This window comes from Oryctolagus cuniculus, chromosome 3 (assembly GCF_051225735.1).
Source record: "Oryctolagus cuniculus isolate XC-2025 breed Fujian yellow rabbit chromosome 3, ASM5122573v1, whole genome shotgun sequence".
Taxonomy (NCBI): Eukaryota; Metazoa; Chordata; class Mammalia; order Lagomorpha; family Leporidae; genus Oryctolagus; species Oryctolagus cuniculus.
The window spans coordinates 99,461,527-99,485,545 of NC_142869.1; the positions used below are offsets into that span (position 1 = coordinate 99,461,527).

At 37.0% G+C, this 24,019-nt stretch overlaps 1 protein-coding gene and 1 pseudogene across 8 annotated transcripts in view; one reads left to right on the top strand and one right to left on the bottom strand.

The window, feature by feature from the left end:
• KYNU (kynureninase) overlaps positions 1-24,019 on the bottom strand; it is a 226,249-nt gene that overhangs the window by 15,024 nt on the left and 187,206 nt on the right. For 6 of the 8 annotated variants that reach the window (XM_070071543.2, XM_089329240.1, XM_017342818.4 and 3 more), the window contains 3 exons: positions 15,359-15,411; positions 13,427-13,512; positions 8,294-8,524 (listed from right to left, as the gene is read on the bottom strand). In XM_070071543.2, the coding sequence (XP_069927644.2) occupies positions 8,294-8,524; positions 13,427-13,512; positions 15,359-15,411 (370 nt within the window). Of the gene's footprint in view, positions 1-1,343; positions 3,325-8,293; positions 8,525-13,426; positions 13,513-15,358; positions 15,412-24,019 lie in introns of those variants that run through there. The other 2 variants (XM_002712137.6, XM_089329243.1) reach the window with 2 other exon arrangements.
• Positions 16,905-17,008, top strand: LOC127491962 (U2 spliceosomal RNA; annotated as a pseudogene).

The window sequence follows — 24,019 nt, forward strand, 5'->3', positions numbered from 1 at the left end:
ACACAGGCAAAAAACATCCATATGTATATATTTTAAAGATTCACTTATTTATTTGAATGGCAGAGAGAAAGAGAGAGAGAGCAATCTTCCATTCACTGGTTTCAACAGCAACAGCTGGAGTTGGGCCGATCCAAAGCCTGGAGCCATGAGCCACTTCAAGGTCTCCTACATGGGTGCAGGGGCCCAAGTATTTGGGTCATCTTGTGCTGATTTTCCGGGTGCATTATTAGAGAAGTAGATTTTTGGAAGTGGAGCAACCAAAACTTGAAATGGTGCTGATATGGGATGCCAGCACTGCAGGTGACAGCTTATCCCGCTACACCACAGCGCTGGCTCCAACATCCATATATATTTTTAATTTGCAGTTTTCTCATTTATTTGAAAGGAAGGCAGAAGGAGAGGGTGAGAAAGAATTTCCATTGTCTGGTTTACTCCCTGAATGTGTCTAGCAGGCTGGGCTAGGCCAGGCTGAAGGAAGGAGCCCAGAACTCCACCCAGGTCTCCCATGTATGTGGCAGGGATACACGTGCTTGAACCTTCATCTGCTGCCTCCAGGGAGAGCATTAGCAGGAAGCTGGATGTGAAGGAAATTAAAACTTGAAACCAGGCGTTCCCGTCTTGGATGTGTGATTCACAGGTAGCATCTTAACAGCTGTGCAAATGCCTGCCCCAATATGCATGTATTTGGGTTACATGCATATAATGATATTGCAAAAGTTTTGTGGAAAATGGAATTAAAAGGTAAGATTATTCTGACATAGAATTTTTAAAGCCAGGCAGTTTTTCCATTATGTGCATTTCCATAAAATTTTGAAGGTCCCTCATATTCATTACTTTTTTTTAAAAAGTTCCAAAATGTTTAATTTTTTAAAAAGCTTCACTTATTTATTTGAAAGAGTTACAGAGAGAAGGAAATGCAGAGAGTGACAAAGAGAGGTCTTCCATCTGCTGGTTCACTCCCCAGTTGGCCACAAGGGCCAGAGATGTGCAGATCCGAAGCCAGGAACCAGGTGCTTCCTTTGGGTCTCCCTCGTGGGTGCAGGCGCCCAAGTACTTGGATCATCTTTTACTGCTGTCCCCAGATGCATGGCAGAGAGCTGCATCAGAAGAAAAGCAGCCAGGACTCGAAGATTCTGGCATTGCAGTAGTAACTTAACCCATAGCACCACAATGCTGGTCTCCTAATATAAGCTTAACTTTTGATTCCATAGTTCATAAACTTTTTGAAGTGCCCTCATAGGTGTAAAACTTAAAGAAGGGAATTGTTAACACAAAATTCAATTAAATGGTTATTCTGGATTTGGGAGGGAAGATGAAAACTATAAAAATGGAGTTATTGATGCTTTGTTTCTTTTTCAAGATTTATTTTATTTATTTGTAAGAGTTACAGAGAGGTAGAAAGAGAGAGGTCTTCCATCTGCTGGTTTATTCCCCAGATGGTCACCACAGCCAGAGCTGAGCTGATCTGAAGCCAGGAGCTTCTTCAGGGTCTCCCATGTGGGTGCAGGGGTCCAAGGACTTGGGCCATCCTCCTCTGCTTTCCCAGGTGCATTAGCAGGAGTCTGGATGGGAAGTGGAGCAGTTGGGACTCAAACCAGTGTCCATATGGGATGCCGGCACTGCAGGCCATGGCTTTAACTTGCTGCACCACAGTGCCTGCCCTGATGCTCTGTTTCTTAACCTATATGATGATCAAATGGTGCTGATTATGCACTGAATTATTTGCTTATTTGCATATAAATTATTTTAATATGATTTATATGAAATATAATATATAGTAACAAGTGCTTTCATTAACTTTCCCTCACTCAACCATCTAATTAGTATTCCAGGGTTTTTTTCCTCATAGTGTGGTTATAGTTATCTTTCACAAAATTTATAATTTGTAATTATAACTTACCTGAGTATTTATATGTTAAATATCTGTTTGTTCAACCCAGCTACACATTCTATGGGAACTGAAATCACATTATTTTGGTTAACCACCACATTGAAATATTCATTCTATATAAAGCCATGTGTCATTCAGTTTCAAGGCTTTGAGAACTATTCCATCTATGAAGCTGAATATGATCAAAATTCATAGAAATTTTGCTGAAGTAACCATGTATCCACCCAGTTAAATGAGTATCACATAAATAGCATAGCACAATACATAATACATAAGGAGTTAATTATCAGTAGTTACTGGTGTTGGTGTTGGAGTTTACATCTTTTTATTTGATTCGTCTGTTCAAAGTAGTTGTCCAAGTTAATTACATCCAAATTTGTGCAGTAAGGAGTAATAATGGTGTTGTAGTCACTCCTTCTTGCTTGTTGTGTATGCAAATGTAGAAAATTTTGTTAATTCATAAATAGCAGTTGTGGCATTGTGAACTGAGAACTACAGAAGTACAGTAGGATTGAGTGAAATTTTAATTTTCATAATGGATAAAAAAGTTCATAGATTTTGAATGACAGAGTAGAGAGATGGAGCACTTGTTTCCTAATTCTAATTCTTAATCACAAGTATCTCAACTTTGGAGACAAAACTCCAAACTCTTCTACGATAGGAAGTTCCCATTTTAAATAAAAAGATAAAAGATACTGTGATGAGATCAAAATAAAAGAATGCCTTGAAAAGTGTGGATTAAGGTTGAAGAGTGGTTAGGGAATTCAATTTAATACGTTTCAGCCAGTATTTCTTTAGTGAGATAAAATAATAAATATCAGAGCACAAATTTATGAAACTTGTTTTTGCTATAGATAGCAATTTTTATCAAATCTAAGGTGATACCTATTCATTTTGAGAAGCATGCTGATTTCAAAATGAATATGCACAAAGATGCCAGAGGCAATTCACTCCTCAGATGCCTGCTACAGCTGGAGCAGAGTCAGACAAAAACCAAGAGTGTGGAACTTAATCTGAATCTCCAATGTGGATGGCAGTGACCCAAATAGTTGAGTCTTTCTTGCTACCCAAAGTGCAAATTAGCATGAAGTGGGATCAGTAGTGGAGCTGGTACTTGGACCCAGGGACTGTAATATGGGATGCAAATGGTGAATTTACTGCTGTACCAAACATTGACCCCATACCATATTTTTCTGCACAGTGTATAATTACATGTAATCATTTTTATAATAATTTCAATAATTAAAAAATGAATACTGGAAAAATAATAGCTTTTAGTATAATTTTCTAAGTTATTCTTGAAGACATTGCTATTTTGTTTGTGTACAGTCAAGTACAGAAGTGAGCAGAGTGACAAATTTATAAACATCATGAAAAGAATTGTAGAGAGGAACCGGAGCCACTCGAATGCCATTTGGTTCTCGTTTGTCACACTGTAGGGAAAAAGTAAAGCCACGATAATGTTAGTATTATTCATAAACTGGAAATCCCCATTCAAGACAAACTTAAACAAAGCATCCATGCTGATTTTCCTCAAAATATATAGATATTTTTCCTACTTTAAGTAAAAATCTGAAACTCCTTAATAAAAATAACAAAGGATTAGTACCTAAATATTCAAAGTACTTTTGTAAAGTTTACTTTGCAGTTATATTTTTAAGTATCCATTAGGTCATAGGCATGTATATTCTTCAAAATGTTCATGGTAAAATGACATTGAAAGATGTTTACTTTGTTAAATTATTTTTGAAATCCATTCATAATTATTTCATAATTATTTTCCATGAACTTTGGGAATATTCTTCATATACCTTTTTTTAATAAAAGGATTTATTTATTTGAAATTCAGAGTTAAAGAAGGAAAGAGAGAGAGAGAGATCTTCCATCTGCTGATTCACTCCACAAATGTCAGGAAACAAGAGCTTTATCGGGGTCTCCCACATGGAAGGTAGGGGCCCAAACACATGGGCAATCTTCCACTGCTTTTCCCATTCCATTAGCAGGGAGCTGGATTAGAAGTGGAAGCATCAACTGGTGCTGAAAGGGGATGCCAGTGTCCCAGGTGGCGGCTGTACCTGCTAAGCCACAATGTAGCTTTGCTAATATATATTTTTTATGAGGAAATTGTGGAGGGACTGGAACTCTTGGAAAAATGTATTTGAATGAGAATTTCATTGAGATTTGGAGAGTTTTAGAAAATTATCCTTAAATTTCATCATCTAATTCTTTATCTTCCAGCTAAGGAGTTGGCTATGTCTCTGGGAATGCTGGTAGTTTTCAAAGCAAGCCTAGATGATGTCTCCAGTAGTGATGATAAATCACTACTTTTAACTTAAGAGATATCTGCTATTAGCTGAAAAACATGGTAATGATTTATATGTTTAATTTGAACATATTTATGATTTAATTTGAAATCAGACAGACAGGGATCTTCTATCCACAGGTGTACTTCCCAAATGCCTTCAATATCCAGGCATAGGCTAGCCTGAATCTAGGAGCCCAGAACTCAGTCTGGGTCTTCCACTTGAGTGGCAGGGATCCAGGTAGTTTAGCCATTATCTGTGGTCTACCAGGTGCCCATTATCTGGAATCTGAACCAGAAGTAGAGCAGCTGGAAATTCCATCAGGCACTCCAACAGGCTGTGGGTATTCCAAGTGGCAAAGTAACTGTGGCCACAAACACCCATTCCTAACATTTATTTATTTAAGAGGAGGGCAGACAGAGAGGACAACTTCTATATGCTGCTTCACTACCTAAATGCCAACAACAGCTCTGAGATGGACACCAATACTGGGAGACTGAAATTCGGTCCAGATCTCCCATATCAGTGGTAGGGAACTAACTTCCAAGAGGGCTGAATAGAAGTGTCTTGCATCACCTCTGTCACTGAGAAGAAACTGGGTAACAAGGAGACGGACTGGAGAGAACTTCAGGAAAGGAGGGACAGCAACTCTAACTGGCACAGAGACTCAGAATTCAACACACAGGGAGAAACCAAGTGCACTGCAACTTCTCCATGGCTCCCTGGCTGGAGGGACACCACATTGCCATGAAAAGGAAAACAGAAAAGCACATTGACCTCTGTTAGCATTATAGGCCAGCAGCTTGAACAACAGGAGACTTGCACAGTCCTCTCAGGCTTTAAACATCTGGAAAGCTGACGAGGGTCTCTTTCACTCACATACAACTCAACAAGCAAAGATCACTTTGTCTCTGTCAAGCTCCAGAATCTATGTAACTGCATCACAGCCACTGCTAGACTCCATTCTGTCTTAGGGGTCAGTAGATAGATAGCTCCTACTGCCACGGGAAGCCCCTGAAAATACCACATCTCACAGGATGCAGAGGGGCCTATTTCTGGCCCTTTCACTGTGCAAAAGCCCTAGAAATATGCTTGCCAGCTCCATAGTATCTGGCTAAGTTACCTTCCTTATCTTAAGTCCAAGCACACATAGAAGCTGGTACATATGCACTTGTGGTACCTGAGGAAACCCCTTCCATATCTTGTACTCAGGTCATCAAGAGCCCTGGATCATAAGTCCCAGTGCCACCTTTGTTTGCCCTGTAGGACCTGGGGATGATTCCTCCTGCATCTTGTATCTACAAGGCTATATCTGTTAGTTCTAAGACCCAGCCTCACCCATACTCACTCCATGGGACCTAGGCAAAGTCTCCACTGCATCATACAACTCTAGGAGTATGACTGCCATGGCTATAATTTCTGGGTTCACCTACATTCACCTCATGGGATTCAGGGAAGGTCCTCTCTGGATCCTACAGTTCCAGGACTGCAGCTACTGGTGCATAACTCTCAGCAAAACTTGTACTTACCCCATGAGAAGTTTGGTAAGGTACCTACCATATCTTATAGCTCTTAGACTGTGACAGTTCTATAAGCCCCAGAGACACCTGTGATCACACTGTGGCAGCTGAGGAAGGCCTTATCTGCATTACGCTGCTCCAGGCCCATGGACTTCACTGCACAATTCCCAGGCCAGCACTTTGCCTGTGGCTTTTGGTGCTACAAACACTAGTGTCATCCATTCTCACCCACAAGGACCTTAGAAAGGTCCCATCCACATCCAATAATTTCAGGACCATGAGTAATGGTGCCACATAAACTGATATCACCCATGCTTGCCTGACAGGACCTGGGAACAGTACCATCTGTATCCTATAGCATCAGGAACATGGCTACTGCCATCACAAACTCTAGTGTGAGTGGACATAATTATTTACAGCCTGAGAACATCCATATTTGGAGGTTGCTGTCCACCGCAAAGTCAATAGCACTACTTCTATGTACTGCTGCAGTGTTGACAGTTGTGGCACTCATAGACACTACTAGCCTTGACTACAGCTGAAGAAGTCAGATACTACACAACTGACATTTCACCAAACAAAACGTCTTTGCTGTAGAAAGCTATTCTTTAAAGAAGAAACAACTTTTACAACAGATATGTAAACATCGGTGGAGGGACATTAGAAATTTGAAAAAGCAAGGAAGCATGAGACCTCCAAAGCAACTCAATACTACTTCAGAAACCAATTCTGATCTGAAAAATATGAAACCCCTACAACAGAATTAAAAGTAATCACCCTAATGAAATTCCGAGATGTAAGAGAATAAAAATACAGTTAAAATGAGAAAAACAATACATGATATGAATGAAAATCAATCTGAAATCTTGGAGCCAAACAGTTCAATGAAATAAAAAATACCATTGTGAGCTTCAACAACAGGATAGACCAAGCAGAAGAATTTCTGAATCTGAGTACAAGTCCTTTCAAATAACTCAGACAAAATATTTAGAACAGGATTAAAGAATGAAGAAAGCATATGAGACATATGGGGTCCTGTTGTGCAAGCCAACTGGAGGAAAAGAGGAGGAAGAGTAATTGAAATGCCTTTTAATGAAATAACTGAAAAAAATCTGCAGCAATGAAGGAGAGATGGACATCCAGATCAAGGAATGTCAAAGGACCCTGAACAGACTCTACTAACAAATATCTTCTCCAGCGTACATCAGACCAAACAAGTCACACAAAAGGAGAGTCCAAAACAGGGAAAACTGTGAGGTGTCACATAAAGGACAACTCATTTGACTAACATATTTTTCAGCAAAAAGCTGTAGGCCTGAATAAAATGGCATGATATATGTAAGGTCTTGAAATAAAAACAACTGCCAACTAAGAATACTGTAGCCATCTAGCCATCTAAGCTATCCTTTAGAAATGAATGAGAAATGAAGTTTTCCCAGAGAAACAAAAACAGAGGGAATTCATCATCACTACCAGATCCATCCCACCAGAAATGATTTTTTAATGTTTGCCTCTTTGTATTTTTTTAAAGGAATAACAAGATTGAGTGAGTGAGAGAGAGAGGCAGAGCAAGCAAGCTTTCATACACTAATTCACTCTGCAAATGGCTGCAACAGTGGGGACTGGACCAAGCCAAAGCCAGGAATTAGAAATCCATCTGGGTCTACCGCATGTGTAGCTCAGGCCCAAATCCTTGACTCATCACCAGCTGCCTCTCAGAGTGTGCAGAAGCCGGAAGGTGGATCACAGTGTTTTCCCTCATATATGGAAGCTAAAACAATCTATCTTAATGTAGAATAGGAGTACTAGAAACTGGGAGGTAGGAGGGGACAGAGGAAGTTTAGAACAAATACCAAACCCCTCTTGGCTATAAATAATGAGTTTTTAGTGGTTACAGAGCACTGTGGTGACTTTACTTCACAATAACCTATCATATATTTGCAGACAAGTGGAAGAGAGGAGGGACAAGGCTCCAATCATAAAGTCATGACAAAAGGAGAAAACATGAATTACCCTGGCTTAATAAGCACAAGTGTGTCCAAATATCACACTGTATCCCATAAGTATGTACAATTATTAATAATAAAAGGCTCAAATATTTTGAAAAAACTACCAATTCTGAAGTATATCTTCAGATACTTTTTTGACGAAAGTGACAAGAGTGAAAATAAATTATTTCAAGCAAACAACTAACACTGATTTTTTCCACCCCCACACTAAATTGTTATGCTGTGTAATTTAATAATTACATATAGTAGTCTTCAGTAATTAAAACTAGTGAAATCATGTCCTAATTGACTTTGATAGTTTTTTTACCCAAAATAATTATAAAAAGAATAAGTTATATAAAATATTGCTTATAGCTGAAATTTGTGGTTTCTTCTGTTTTATCAGAAGTGGCAATTCTCTATGCCTTTCAGATAATACAGTGCTGAATGGTTAGCTGTCACTTAATTTGTCATAAATGGTTGATTAATATGAAATGGCATACAAAAATGAATAAACCAAGGAATCCAACTTTTGTTCAAATAATGCAGTTTACAGAGAATATCTGGAAGCCAAGCAAGAGATATACTTACAACTACTCCTCTTTTCTCTAGTTCTTGGAAAACATTTTTCTTTGGAACAGTGAATGTTAGTGTTAACTGGCAGCCACGGTCCTCTATTCGGGATGGAGTAATTATGTTCACAATTGATTCGTTGGTTTCTGCTTTGTCTTTGTGGTAGTACTGCTTGATCATATACTCCAGGTAACCAGTAAGCAAAATGGATTTTCTCCTTAATGCTTTCATAGTGGCTTTCTTAAAGATCTACAGGAGATTCAAAATGACAGTCATTGATTTACAAAGAAGCAAAAATTAAGTGTAAATCACATCCAAAAAAAGAAATACTAATTTTTGATCTTTCCAATAAACATTACATTTTAGTTACTTTTTTTTTTTATAAAAACATGCTCTCTTTGAAAGGCCTTGCCATTAAAAATTGAAGACGAAATTTCCATGACAGAAAAGGTGTATACATATCATTTAAACAGTGATTGCAAAAGAAGAAAAGAATATCCTTTTCTTTCAGTTATTTGAAATTAGCTTAATCACCAAAGTATATCTGAATAAATGTATGTAAATTTCATAGAACTTAAAATTTTCTCCCAAAACAATTTTTTAAAATAATAATCAAGAAGATTTTTTCTATTCTGAAAGAAATTTTGTTTGGCCCACAAAATGCACAATATGAGCTAAACACATGGACATACGTGGAATGTACTATTTGCTCATATTATTGATAATTGTCTTACTGATTTCTAAATCTCCCCTAGTATAACAGTAAACACACAAGTAAGTAAACAATAAAGGTAAGTTTTCTTAGCAAATATCTGAAAATGCTTTTATCATAATTTAAGCATTTGGGTTACCTTTCTCTTTTTCTCTCTCTCTCTCACACACATGCACACACATTTCTATCTTTTATTCCCCTGCTAAACTCCAGCACTAGTATGAAATTATTGCCACTTGCTGCCTAGTCTAGTATTAACAGAATGACAAGGACATACAGTAACTGGTACTGTAACATTAGGGATCAGAACAGACATGATTTTCTGGCTTATCTCTTAAGGTCAAGTAGAGTTTAAAAATATATCCTACACATCAGAGCCAAACGAACTGCAAAAACAGAGCATGATACATGGGAGTGTCATTCAATGTCCCTTTTCTGTATCATGAATAAAGTTATCAAGAGTAAAAATAGGGTCACTTGGTGGTGTCTAGACTTCATCAAATATGAAGATAGATATTTTTGTATGTTATAGGTGACATCTGTGGCAGGCATTCTAACAAGACTCAAGCATTCATGCATGGAGGCATGGATTTGGGTGGAAGAGAGGAGGGAAGAGGTATTGAAGGTAATGACCTCTAAGGAACAGAGGAGAAACACAGAGGATAGGTCGGCAGCTGTCTCTTTTTAGTGCCACCAGCAGACTACATTGAAGCCTGCAGTGGTATGAGCTGCAAGTTGAAACTTTCAACGTTGTTTTCTGATGACGCATGGGATCTCAGTGCCGACAATACCACTCCAGGTCTCAGGTGACCTGCGTGGCGTGGATTTTGGTAGGAGGCATCTCTTTGGTGCCTTATACAAAACTAAAGTGAGTGGACTGCACACAATGAGGACTCAAGGAAACACAGCCAAGTTTTAGATCAAGGGCATTAAGGGCAAAGAATCAACAATTTGGTAGAGGGCAGGAGCAAGGACAGGCAAGGCACAACCTACATGTGGTTAGGCTCTGAGGTGTGCGAGATTCTCTCTAGAGATCAAAAATATTTGAGGAAACTCTAATAAAGCTACAGAATTTTCTAGCTGTGCTGTGAATGTCATTGTATTCAGGTAGGGGCAATGTTCACAGTATTACTTTTAATGATAGTTCATTTGTATTAATAAGGGAGTAAGACTTTGGGGGAATATTAAGTTGATGGTGTTTTAAAGGGGACTATGGGATTTCATTCTTAGAAAAGTCCCTTGATAGCTAGAAACCAATATTTTATAACAAATGGCCTCAATTTTAATATACTGTGGAATGTTGTTACTCTTTAATAAGAAAATAAGTTTAAAAATCAAACTAGTTTCCACATTACAGCTCACAAGAAGGGCAATTGCATTCCCTGTCACTTTTAAATATTTCTCACAGATTATAAAAATCTATAATAAGACCTCGTGTAAGCATATTTAGAGGGACTAATAAGGGTTAACAGAAATAGAATAAATATCCTCAGTTTTTGCTTCTCTTTATTTCTATGCTTCTATTATATACAATAATATTTTTTAAATTAGCAAAAAGTAGGAAATGTAGTTTGGTAAGTATTTAACTTATAACAGAATTCTTGGCAAGCTTTCAACCAGTTGGGCTATCTTTTCTAAGTATAGTATGCTACTTTCCACATTTTTCTTTTAAATTCTTAGCATTGGCTCCTGAATAACTTTGTTATGAAACACATAGTGTGTTTCTTCTGAGTCTTTGGACTTGCCATATATTTTAATTGAATGGTCTAACTTTGTATTTTAAAGTGACTTATTTCATTATAAATTCATATGCTGAAAAGATCTAAAAATGATCTATTTATTGTTTTACACAAATATTAACCTGCAAAATAATGAACATGTCACACACGTAATGGGAAGACTAGGGGAAGTTATGAGGTTATCTGATCAAAACATCATTTTCAAACTGAGGCACAGTTGCTGCTTGTGTAAGGTCACACTTCATGTCCAAGGAAGGCTCCCAAGCCTGGATGCCAGCCTGGGTCTCAGCCCAGTGCTCCTTTCAGTGATTCATATGATTTTTAAATTACTGTGTAATTATTAATGTCCAAGAATATACAGAAAAAGATAATTTGAACCTGATTGTAAGGTACTGTTTTAATAGTCCCAATCTATTATATGCATCCATGATTGTAGTCATATTAATATCTTTCAAAATATCACTGTGCTGAAAATCTGAGGTCATACTCATGTACAACTGATTCCCAAGTGTAGGCTCTCTCCCCCAGTTGAATATTTTTCAAAAGGAGGCAGCTGGATTCAGGCATTTATTTCTTTTACTCAGATTTCAACCACCTATTTCCAACCATACAGTAACAGTTGGAAACACACAAGCTAAATACTAATGTGGTGAATTCACCTTAGGCTTACTCACCTGACAAATTCTAAAATGTCTAAGAAAGTTGGAAATTTTATAAGAATGGGAAACAAAGGTACTGCTTTGAAATTAGAAAAAAAGGTTTAATTTATAATCAGAAGGATAAATTTTAAACATTTCCACCAACATAAGACTTGGTTAACAGAATACAAACTTGTTCTGTCCACAGCCTCAGCAGTAAATGACAGGTGGTGCTATAGTAGTATTTATGTGATAAGGAGCTCCAGATGTATAGATTCTTCATTTGGGAGCTTTTAGATTCATTTTGTTAGATTTAAGTTTAGCTATCAAAAGGGAAAAAATAAGTCTTTCCTCAGATTTTGAGATTAAAACCTTATAGAAGTGACTCTAATGCAGTAGTGTAGGCTAATACTGGCAAGAAAAATAAGGATCTTCCTCCGTTCCTTAGCAGAGGAGGTAAATAGTGCTAGGCCACTGCAGAAAGCATAAAGAAATGAGTGTCTGCAAAGATAAGGAAAATAAGAGGAAATAGCTGTAAGTACCAGTTCTTCCTGAGATATGTCCTGGTGCCTTTTATGTTCTAACGCATCTTTGCCCTGGTATTATTATGCAAAGTTAGCCAAAACTTTCTCTTGGTTTATGACGTTCAAACAGACTGTTTCTATGAGTGGATGTTATAAAAGCAACTCAAATAGCATTTTCAAATTTACTAAGGAATGTTTAAAAAATAAAAATAAAAACTTCCAGAAAATGTCTTACTGATTGTTACTGGGTGTCAAAAATCTGTCAAAAAGTAAAAACAGCACACGCTCCATCTAGTGGTCAACCTGAGTAAGTCATCTTTAAACTGGGATGAAATGAAATGATTACCACCATACAGCAAGAAGATGCACAGAAATAGAGGAACTTGACACTGCCATCCAGTGGACAGAATGAGAAACTGCTTTATATGTTCACAAAATTATAAAATTCTAGAATTTAGATTTTGAAGAGATTTGGAAGTTTTTATAGAGACACTCACTTGATATTGATATCCATAATAAAAAGATTTCCTAAAATACAATAAAGTAGTTGATTTTAGGAGGCATTAAGGAAAAGATTCAACCTCCTATTTTAAATAGCCACATATTTAAAACTTTTGTTAGAATATATTTATTCAAAACATATTTTACTAATATGTATATAAAATATGTTTAATAAATGTATCAGTATAATCAATCAAATAATATATAATTATTAATAGTATTTACTTGAGTGAATTTAACCCTAAATAATAGTCTTTAGAGAATCATAGTTTGCTTTGCTAAATATGAGTATCTATTTGTTTTTATTTATAACTCTATATATGGGTGCACGTGTATATAACCATCCTAATTCATTACATGGATATTAACTTCAGGTGAGTATAAATCTAAGTAAAAATATGAGTGATCTAAAGGGAAATATTGAGTGAATAGTAGTAGAGATTCTATGTGGAAATAACAGCAGAAAAGAAGCCATAGTACAAAAACGAAAAAAGAAAAAACCCTGTCTCATGAGGCAACTTAACTCAGTCTTTGGTTTACCCTGATGATGCCTTGAAGTAAGTCTACCTATAGCTTTGCCACATGGTATTTTGTCAGTTCATGGACACACAGCACTGGAAGAAAGGCCCCAGGAATCACAACAATGTATGAGATACAATATTTTCTCACTAGGTACATGTTGAGTAAGTAAATTACTGAAGAACTACATATGACATGCTTATTTTATTTATAGAGAGATCAAGAAAAGGTGAAACAACTTACTTGGGTCCACACAGATCCCAAGGGAACAAAACACTTGTGTCTCCAGATCAATTCCCTTCAATATTTACCGTGTGCCAACAATGTGCCACAAGTAGTGTGTTAGGAACTGAAACTAAGAAATGAATGTGACAGTTACCACTGATCACTGGCTTGAGCAGGAGTGCTGCCTTTTGTCCACTGTTCATGCACAATGAATATTTAAATCTTCCAGCCAGCAGAGGAAGTACAACTTGTCAGGTGAAGGGTGTAGGAAGGCTGAAGTGTCAATCACTCACCTCTAAACTAGCATGCAAGGAACAGACCAACAGAATGGGAGGGTTAGAAATTCGGAATCCAGTGACTCCAGGGATTAACTGAAGTTCTGAAAAATTAATATCATGTCACTTTTGTAGAATGTTTTCATATGTATAAATACAGTAAAAATAGTAGAGCAAGAATTTAAAACTTTTTAAAAATTCCTACATGGGATTTCTGAAATAATTAAAAGACATTTGATGAAGCTAAAATACTAGAATATTTCACCTCACTACCTTCCTGGCAGGCTACTGAATATTAGAAGCCTTAGACACAAAATAAAAATGGCCATTTCTAGAAGTTTTCCAGAACCCCTCCCTCTTCCTTCCTGTTCCCAAGCTAACATTCCTCGAGCTGCCCTGGAATTGGCTTTTCTGTTATGAAACAATGTCAATGAGACAGAATGATTTGCATGACACAGAATTGTAAGGTTATCCCAAAGTGGAGTGATCCAGGAAGGTGATTTTCAGTACTAGGGCTATTAGGGCAATAGACTTCTCTTGGGAAAAACAGGGCATGGGTATGCTAATATTTTTTTAAAAAAAGATTTAAGATATGACTTAATAAAAAGGTAAGTTGGTAGCAGCCATTATTCTGAAAGGCATTAGCTGGATTGAATTAGAGCAAGTTAAATCCAAGAGGCCTAAATTGGTAAGACAGGTTTGAGATCAAGTTAAAACTACAACTGATGGAAAGAATCATGGGTCTTTAGATGGTCATCTGATCCAGTCATGCTGAGGCATACAGATCAAAGTAGATCTATCTGTTTTTTAAAATAAGGTTTAGATGGAACATGGTCAAAGTTAATTCATGTTTGCACCTTTATGGCTGCGTAAGCACAACAATGACAGAGCCCAATATTTGCCCCCAGCAGAGTAGAAGATCTGTCTCTCTTTCTAATTCTGTCAAATTCATTAATCTTTTTTAAAACAATTTATATCAACATCCTAAGTTTTCTATTTCTGATTTAATTTGTTTATTTACAGAGAAGAAAACTCTGCTGAAAGAATTTAAATAATTGGCATAATTTCAAAGATAATTACTGTAGCAGCCAAAATAAAAGACAAGTTTCCTGATTAGAATAATCCCTCTTGGTCCTTTGTAACTTGGTATTTGCAAATTCAGATGTACATAAAATATCTTAGGTTGGAAGCAACCTGAAGGATCAAGAGTATAATGAGCTTTCAAAACACTGAGGCTGCTTTCTGTACCCTGTGTGACTGAGTAGGGTTGTTTGGGAAGAAGAAGTAGGACAGCATGTGAGCTCAATCCATGGGATGGTTTCGTTTCCACCCACTTGGGTTTAACGGCTCACAGGTTTAACTGCCACTCAGGTATGTGGCAAAAGCCACAAAAGAGGGTATTTAGGCAAAAAAAAAAAAAAAAAAAGGAATAAACATCAAAGCACTGCTACATGCTACTGGCTATACAGTTTTGAACTTGGCTTACTATTAAAACAAACCCTGAACTAATATCATTCATATAAGAAATGTGAGAAAGAAAAATAATGAGCCAAGATAAGATAGCTTGTACCAGATCATAAAACAATTAAGCACCAGAAAGGTCTGACCTATGTCTCTCTGGGTCAAACCTCAAGCACCAAATTCCCCAGGCCTCACTGTCTGATGCTTAGGGCCCTCCATGTTGAGGGGCTCTGACCAAGCCACACAGGCTGTACATTAGATTTCATTTCCTTTTATCTCCCTACAAAGGGATAGACCAGAATCATGCTAAAATCTATAAACACTTGTCTTACATGCTGGAAATGTCATTTCTTATTTTAAGAGTTTTCAGTGACATTTCCAAAGTGTAATCTCCATGGGGCATGTATATTACATATAACACAAGGACAGATGAAAATTGAAATAACTCAAAAGTAAATAGACTTATGAAGTACATTTGAATATACTTACTGTTATCCATTTCAAATCTGGTGCTGAGTTCATGGCCGAACCACCCCACTAGTCTAAAAGATAAATAGCAACATTAATTATTTTTGTTTAAAAAAGTAACCACAATTAATTTTGGAGTCTGGGACGTGCACATTAACACTATTTGTGATTTTTTTTTTAAATTATTTTCATTTGTATAAAAGGCAGATATCTTCTACAATCTGGTTCATTCCCTAAGTGTCCAAGACATTCAGGGTTGGGCCAGAGGGAAGCCAGGAGGTCAGAACTAAATATTTGTCTCCCACAGAGATGGCAGGGATCCGATTACTCAGGCGATAATCTGCTTCTTCCCAAGGTGCTCATTAATAGAATTCTGGAGCAGAAGTGGAGAAGCTGAGAAATGCCAGGTATATAGGACTTAAGATGATGTAAGATGAATGTTCCAAGTGGCATTGTAACCCCTGCGCCAAACTCCCATCCTGTACTTAGGATTTGTCAAATACATAAGCAGATACATGTAGTATCATAAAGCAATTAATATATGTAACATTGTTGAGAATTATAATTTATTCACATTATCTTTTTCTTAATGAATAAAATAAAATCAATGTTTTCTAAATTTTAAATTAAGAGTTCAAAATATTAATGTTTTCACAATAAAAATTCTAAAGAGAAATGGTACCCCTAAATCCTAATTGTTTAAAATTTTTCAAATATTTCATAAATAAGTTATTTTATCTTAATAAAAATGCTAACCCAACACAAAATACAAAATATACAGGAAAAAATCACAATCACAAATGAATGCAGATTAATTTTATAAAATACAAAATGGTTTAGAGAAAGATAAATGTGATTTTCCTGATAATCAATTCTGATTAAATAGTTAGCTTTAGAGCAGTCAAAATAAAAACTCAAGGCACTTTTTTCTTTACTTGGCAAAATTATTTTAATTTTACAAAAAGCGTATAGCTGAGGCCTGGCATTTTGGCACAGCAGGTAAAGTCACTGCTTGCAATGCCAGCATCATATATGGCCATGGGTTTGTGTCCCAGCTATTCCACTACTAATCCAGCTCCTTGCTAATGTGCCTGAAAAGGTAGCAGAAGATGGCCCAAGAGCTTGGTCCCCTGCTACCCACATGGAGACCTGGAAGAAGCTCCAGCCCTTAGGGGAATGAACCAACAGGTAGAAGGGCACTCTTGCTTGCTCACTCTCTCTCTCTTTCCCTTTGTCTCTGTAGTTCTAGCAAGTAAATAAATCTTTAAAAAGTTATATAGATGAAATAATACATTTTTAAATAAAAGTATAGTCTATATTGATATTTTTAAGATTTGAAAGTATGGTATATAACAAATTGCATTAAATGAATATGCAAAAGATGAAAGAAATGAGTAAGAAAAATGGAACATAATTGTGATATCACAACAATGCAAAAATGAATAAAATATATTTATGTATTTATATAATTTTAAAATGAGAAATTTTTTCTAAGTATAAAAACAGAAGAAAAATATAAATGTAGTCAATAGATTCACATTAAAAATTCTCTATTGAAAATATTATCATTGCTTCTTGGCCTTTTGGCTGAGATCAAGTGTAGCATCTTCTTATCGGATAATAAATTATAACACAAATCAAAGATGAGGAAAGAGTGATACTTGACATTTTCACAGAAAATGGACAGTGCATCAAAACGCTCCACAACCGTAGAACTGGACAGGCAACTTATAAAAAAGAAACATTAAGTGTCTGTAAACAAAAATCAAAAGGAACACAAAAATCCTTTTATGTCACTATAAATAAAATAATGAAATAAAGAGATTATATTAACAACACAAAACAAATTGGTAAGTAATTTAAAAATTATAAAATCTATTTTCAATCATGAATTCAAAGTAAAAGAAAATGATCCTTTATCTAAAGATGAGAAACTTTTCTGGATGACAGCTTGAGAAGACATGTGGAAAATGTGCATACTTTTCTGTCCCAGAATTTTACCCATTCCAATTTATCCAAAGCCTATTTGGTGTGCATTAAGATTTGTACATTAGGGCAACTAGCACAACAGTTTTTACACCATTGAAGCTACATGTAATCTTGTGTTAGAGCATTGATCAATTACTCTACTTGCATATGATAGGATCTATACAGCCATTTTAAAAATCCTGTATAAAAGAATAAATGCTAAAACATAAAATGAAATTACAAAGTTCAGAGTGTGTTCCCAGTTTTAGAAAAATATGTATACATTTATAAAAGAACTATGGACAAAATGTTAACATTTTTAATTTATACTTCATTCATATCTGTGTTTTCCAGAACTTTCCAAACTATATGTACTATTTGGACATGATAAAAAAGTTCTCATTATAATTTAAGCTCCTATTCATTAGCCCAAATATAATTTCAAACTCATTTTATACATTTTGCAAATATACTTTTGTATGAATTACTCAAAAAAGTCTGATTAATTATATGAAATGATTAATCACTTTGGTTCATCACTTCAAAACATTAAATTCCTCCCATTAACTTCAAAGTTAAATTCCATAGTACATCAGCCCAATATACATTTCAAGTGTTACTTGTAACATCTTTCATTTCAAACCATTAATCCTCAAAAGCTAATACCTCTCTGTTTTTCCTCTATAGTGTTAAAACTACATAGAAGCAACATTCAAAGAATTAAAGAAAAAATTCAGAGAAGAATTCCAAAGGCTCAAATAATAGGATACCTAAGGAAATTCTAGCAAAAATATACTTTCTGAAGTGAAAACAAGGTGTTCAAATTGATTTCAAAAGCTACACCTTTGATACTACCGTTGGTGTGTAGAACAGGGGTAAGTAGATAATTTTTAGAGTGGCTTTTGGGTACAACTTAGTGCAGAAAAAGGGAAGAGGCATGTCCATATATAAAGAATCAAGAAGAGGGGCAGCATTGTGGTGTAGAGGGTTAAGCTGCTACCTACAGTGCTGACATCAAATATGGGTGCCAGTTTGAGTCTGGCTGTTCCACTTCCAATCCAGCTCCCTGCTAATGATCTGGGAAAGGCAGCAGAGGATGGCCCAAGCGTTTGGGTTCCTGCACCCACATGGAAGACCCAGCAGAAGCTCCTGGCTTCAGTCTGGCCTAGCTCTGGCCATTGCGGCCATCTGGGGAGTGAACCAGTGCATGGAAGACCTCTCTCTCTGTAACTTTGCCTTATAAGTAAATAAAAATAAATAATAAATAATAAGGAGAACTCTAGCTGGGTTTCCCAAGTGGTGGGCAGGGGCCAAAGCCCTTGGACCATCAAAGAATCTAGAGGAACTGGGGAGGGTGGGCATTTGCTGCAATTAAGATAGGACATGGAAATCCTGCATCTCATATGAAAGTTCCAGCTTCCTGTGAATGTGCATCCTGGGATTATAATCAACAGATTATAATTCAAGTCTATAGGTCCCTGCTAGAAACATGGGATTACTAGATTAAGATCTAGGCTCCTAGATTCAGACTGACTCAACATTGGCTGCTGTGGTCACTTGAAGAATGAAGCAGCCCATGGAAGATTTCTTTGTTTCTGTCTGTCTTTTTGCCTTTCAAATAAATTAAAATAAACATATAAATCTGTTTTAGAAAAAGAGTAATGGATGTAGTTAGCAAATGGTTTACTGAAAGCTCACTACCCTAACTTGTCCCCTTATTTCCTGCCTAGGTAACTCCCTAGAACTGCTGATCCAGGAAATTTAAATCATTCCATCACATGCAATGAAAAAACAGTGGGGCATAGCAGTGACCCAAGGATTCGAAATGAAAATTGTGTCAATGGCAAAATCTACTTGCAGATGAAAAACATGCAACAGGAAAAGTTTTCCAGAAAGTTGATAAAAAAAAAAAACTTACATGAGTAAACAAGTAATACAATCTTTAGGAAGTAATAATCCATATGACAGGAAAATACTGAGGAAAAATGTGGGGTAACATTGATACAGCTTGACAATAGGAAGTATGAAAATGAGCTTGCAGGAATCCAGGAAGAATTAGGAAAGAAAATCAAAACAAGTAAAAGAAAGATGGGTTAGAAAGAACAAGGAATAGAATACCTTGAAAAAGCAAGAGGGAGAGGATACACATGAGAAAAAAATTAAAGAATATAAACTATTTAAGTACTTCAGAGACAACATAATAAAAAATTAGTAAACAAGAAGTTCTATCATAATCATAATGATTTTCTCTAAGAAAGGCAAAATAAAAAGAATGTAAACAAATTCATTATTCATGAATTGAAAGATAGAAAGAGACAAACACAGAGACATTTTCCAACTGCTGGTTCACTTTCCAAATGCCCACTACCAGCTAGACCTGGGTCTGGCCAAAGCCTGGATCTAGGAACTTGACCCAGGTCTGTTATATGAGTGGCAGGGACTCAGCCACTTGAGCTATCACCTGCTGCCATCAATCTAGGTACTCATTAGTACCAAGCTAGAATTGGAAGCAGAGTTGAGATTTAAACCTAAGAACTCCAGTTTGGAATCAGGGTGCCCAAAGCAGCATCTTTTTTCTTTTTTTTTTTTTTTTTTTTTTTTTTTTTTTTTTTTTTTGACAGGCAGAGTGGACAGTGGGAGAGAGAGAGACAGAGAGAGAAAGGTCTTCCTTTTGCCGTTGGTTCACCCTCCAATGGCCGCCGCTGCAGCCGGCGCACCGCGCTGATCCGATGGCAGGAGCCAGGATCCAGGTGCTTTTCCTGGTCTCCCATGGGGTGCAGGGCCCAAGCACTTGGGCCATCCTCCACTGCACTCCCTGGCCATAGCAGAGAGCTGGCCTGGAAGAGGGGCAACCGGGACAGAATCCGGCGCCCTAACCGGGACTAGAACCCGGTGTGCCGGCGCCGCAAGGTGGAGGATTAGCCTATTGAGCCACGGCGCCGGCCCATCTTTTTTCTTAAAAAATCATTTATTTGTTTGAAAGTCAGATTTTTAGAGAGAGAGACAGACAGAGAAGTCTTTCATTTGCTAGTCCATTCCCCAAGTGGCCCCAACAGCCACGGCTGAGCCAGGCCAAAGCCAGGAATCAGGAACTTCATCTGAGTCTCCCAGGTAGGTGACCAGGGCCCAAGCACTTGGGCCATCTCCTGCTGCCCTCCCAGGGGGCTAGATTGGAAGTGGAGCTGTCAGGACCAGATCCAGTGCCCAAATGGGATGTCTGCATTGTAGGTGGCAGCCTTACCTGCTACGTCACAGTGCCTACCCCCACCAGGTGGTACCTTAACTGCTGTGCCAAACACTTTCCCCAGGAGAACATTTTTAAAGTTATAATTCAAGATAACTTGATTAAGTAAAACATGCTTTCAATCTACATTTTGAAACAAAATGTGTGAATGTATATAGGCTACTTGCAAGGCTGGCACCCCATATGGCAGTGGCAGTTCGAGTCCTGGCTGCTCTGCTTTGATCCAGCTTCCTGCTGATATGCCTGGGAAGGCAGTGGAATATAACCTAAGTACTTGGACCCCTGCTACTCATGTAGGAGACCAGGATGAAGTTTATTGCTCTTAGTTTTAGCATGGCCCCCATACCTGGCTGCTGTAGCCATTTAGGGGAAATGAACTAATGGATAGAAGATCCCTCCCTCCCCCTGTGGCTCTGTCATTAAAATAAATTTTTTTGCAAGAACAAACACATCTGTCAAAGCAGTAAATGTCATTGTGTTTAATTCATCTACTTGAAGTCAAAGTTATCACATTATACCACAAAGTAAAGGCAGGTGATTCAGAAATAGAACAAAGGGATGAGCAAAAGTATGAATTTAAAAAAGCAAAAGAAATATGTGGTCTTTATATTTGACAAGATAAAAATTAGACAGAATGGATTAAGTGATAAGATATTTGATAATGCTAATGATCATTCCCAAAAAGATACAACAGTTATGAATTTCTAGACATCAAATGATGGGGCAGCAACATTCATAAAGCAACATCACAGAAGGTGAAAAGGGAAGAAAATAAGGTTCTGTGGTAGAAGAATTTTATTAACTAAGTCCACATGATTCATCAAGTGACCAAAAAAAAAAAAAACTAATTTAAAAGAATATAATTGATAAATATTTAATAGCTTATCCTAAAATAAAGATTACATTTCTAAAGAAAGACTCACAAAATATTGACATGAACTACAAAAAAGTGTGCGATTTCCAGAATGTGTATATATATTGCTGACTATACTAGCTAAAATGAATTTCATGAAAATGAGTAATTTATAAGAATATCAGAAAACAAAAAACCTGATTACTTGTCAAAGTATCTCAAATTACATTTAGAATAAAGAGGAATGCAAACTGAATTTGTAAAATTTTTCTAAAAAGCAATGACAATAAAAATACTATAAATCAACATTTTGGGGCTATTGCTAGAACAGTGCATACAGAATGATTCATGGTTTTAAATTTGAGACCAATAAAGAAAATTGAAAGAGCAAATAAATCAGCAGGATGGAGACAGTTGTAAAAGAACAAGAAATTAGTATAAAACAGTAAGATGAGTTAGTAAATAAATGCTGACATTAATAGGGAAAATAAGAATACAATATGAAATGATTGCTTTATTTAAAAACCTAAATGAAACGGGTAATTTTCTTTTTTTTAAAAGATTTTTATATATTTATTTGACAGGTAGACTTACAGACAGTGAGAGAGAGAAACAGAGAGAAAGGTCTTCCTTTTCCATTGGTTCACTCCCCAAATGGCCGCCACGGCGGGAACCATGCCAATCCGAAGCCAGGAGCCAGGTGCCTCCTCTTGGTCTCCCATGCGGGTACAGGGCCCAAGCACTTGGGCCATCCTCCACTGCCTTCCCAGGCCACAGCAGAGAGCTGGACTGGAAGAGGAGTAGCCAAGACTAGAACCTGGCGCCCATATGGGATGCTGGTGCCGCAGGTGGAGGATTAACCCAGTGAGCCATGGAGCCAGCCCCTGAAATGGGTAATTTTCTAAAAGAATGCTACTCATTCAAATCCCAGAAGTGAAGGAAAATCTTACCCAACAGATTATAATAGAAGAAAGAAAAATTCAAACACCTAAAGCTCATAAAAGATAGTGGTTTCACAGAAAAATCTCACCAAAATATTTCCATAGATAACTCCACTACTATTTATTCCAGAGTATAGGAAACAAAAACCAAATAATAAAGGAGTTATGAGAGAAATTATCATTTATTGATATCAATGTAAATTATTATTAAAGTATGTTAGAATTGCATACCAGAATATAGTCAATCTTAATACTAATACAAAAATTATAAATATTAGCAAACAATTCTAAAAGGACATTCAAGTAATAACACGTGAACATTAGGGTTCATTTCAGAAATGCAGGAATAACTACTAGCAAATTTACTAATGCAAGGCAACAATCTATTAAAAATGTCATTTGCAGCTTATACCACAAGGGATTAATCAATTTTTCTAGTATAAAAATATCTAAAGATCAATAAGGCAACAGTAACACCCAATATAAATGCCCAAGAGAGAAACCAATATGGCCAAATGGAGAGCTCCTGACCTGAATAGAGAAGAACCAGAGTAACAAAGGAAGAGCCATGTTTCCAGGAGACTGGCTGAGGAAAAAGTTAAGAATTGATGGGAACTTCAAACAGACCTCAGACTGCAAGCACCAGCAGAGATAGAGATAGAGGAACAAAGCTCATAGTAGCTCCTCTCCCAGCTCCCTGGCCGGAGATACTCCACCTAACAAAAGGTAGGTAAGTGTTTCCCAGTTTCATCCATTTTGTTGCAAACATCAGGATTCATATTTAGTGAAATAAGCCAGTCTCAAAATGACAAATAACATATGTTCTCCCTGATCTCTGGTAACTAATAGAGCATCCGAAAGGTAATCTATAGAAGTGAAATTAATACTTTAAGATACAATGACTGGGGCCTGTGCTGTGGTGTAGTGGGTAGAGCCGCCACCTTCAGTGTCGGCATCCTATATGGACGCCGGTTCGAGTCCCAGCTGCTCCACTTCCAATCCAGCCCTCTGCTATGGAATGGGAAAGCAGTAGAAGATGGCCCAAGTCCTTGGGTCCCTGCACCCACGTGGGAGACCCGGAAGGAGCTCCTGTCTCTTGGCTTCAGACAGGTGAAGCTCCAGCCTTTGCGGCCAATTGGGGAGTGAAACAACGGATAGAAGACCTCTCTCTCTCTCTTTCTCTGCCTTCTCTCTCTGTGTAACTCAGACTTTCAAATAAATAAATAAATCTTAAAAAAAAAAAACAAAAAACAGATGAAATGACTTTAAACAGCCCTTGTCTCAACTGTTGAGGAACAATTTTTTTTTTTCCCCCACACAATTTGTTGAACACTTTACTTGGTATAATCATATATGCATAAAGTTAATTGAAAATAGATCTTAGTAAAAAATAAGAATGGGAATAGGAGAGGGAGGAGGAAGAGGGGTGGGAGTGTGTGGGGGAGGGTGGGTACCGTGGGAAGAATCACTATATTCCTAAAGTGTATTCATGAAAAGCATGAAGTTTGTATTCCCTAAATAAAAGGCTTCTGGGGGGAAAAAGGTAGGTGTAATGCTTAAGAACCCTGCCATCACTGCAGAGTGCTAGCCCTTCCTACAGAATCCCACAATCCACACTGTTTGAAGTCCAGTCTAGAGAGATGACTGTGCTCCAAGAGACTACTTTGTTCCAAAAC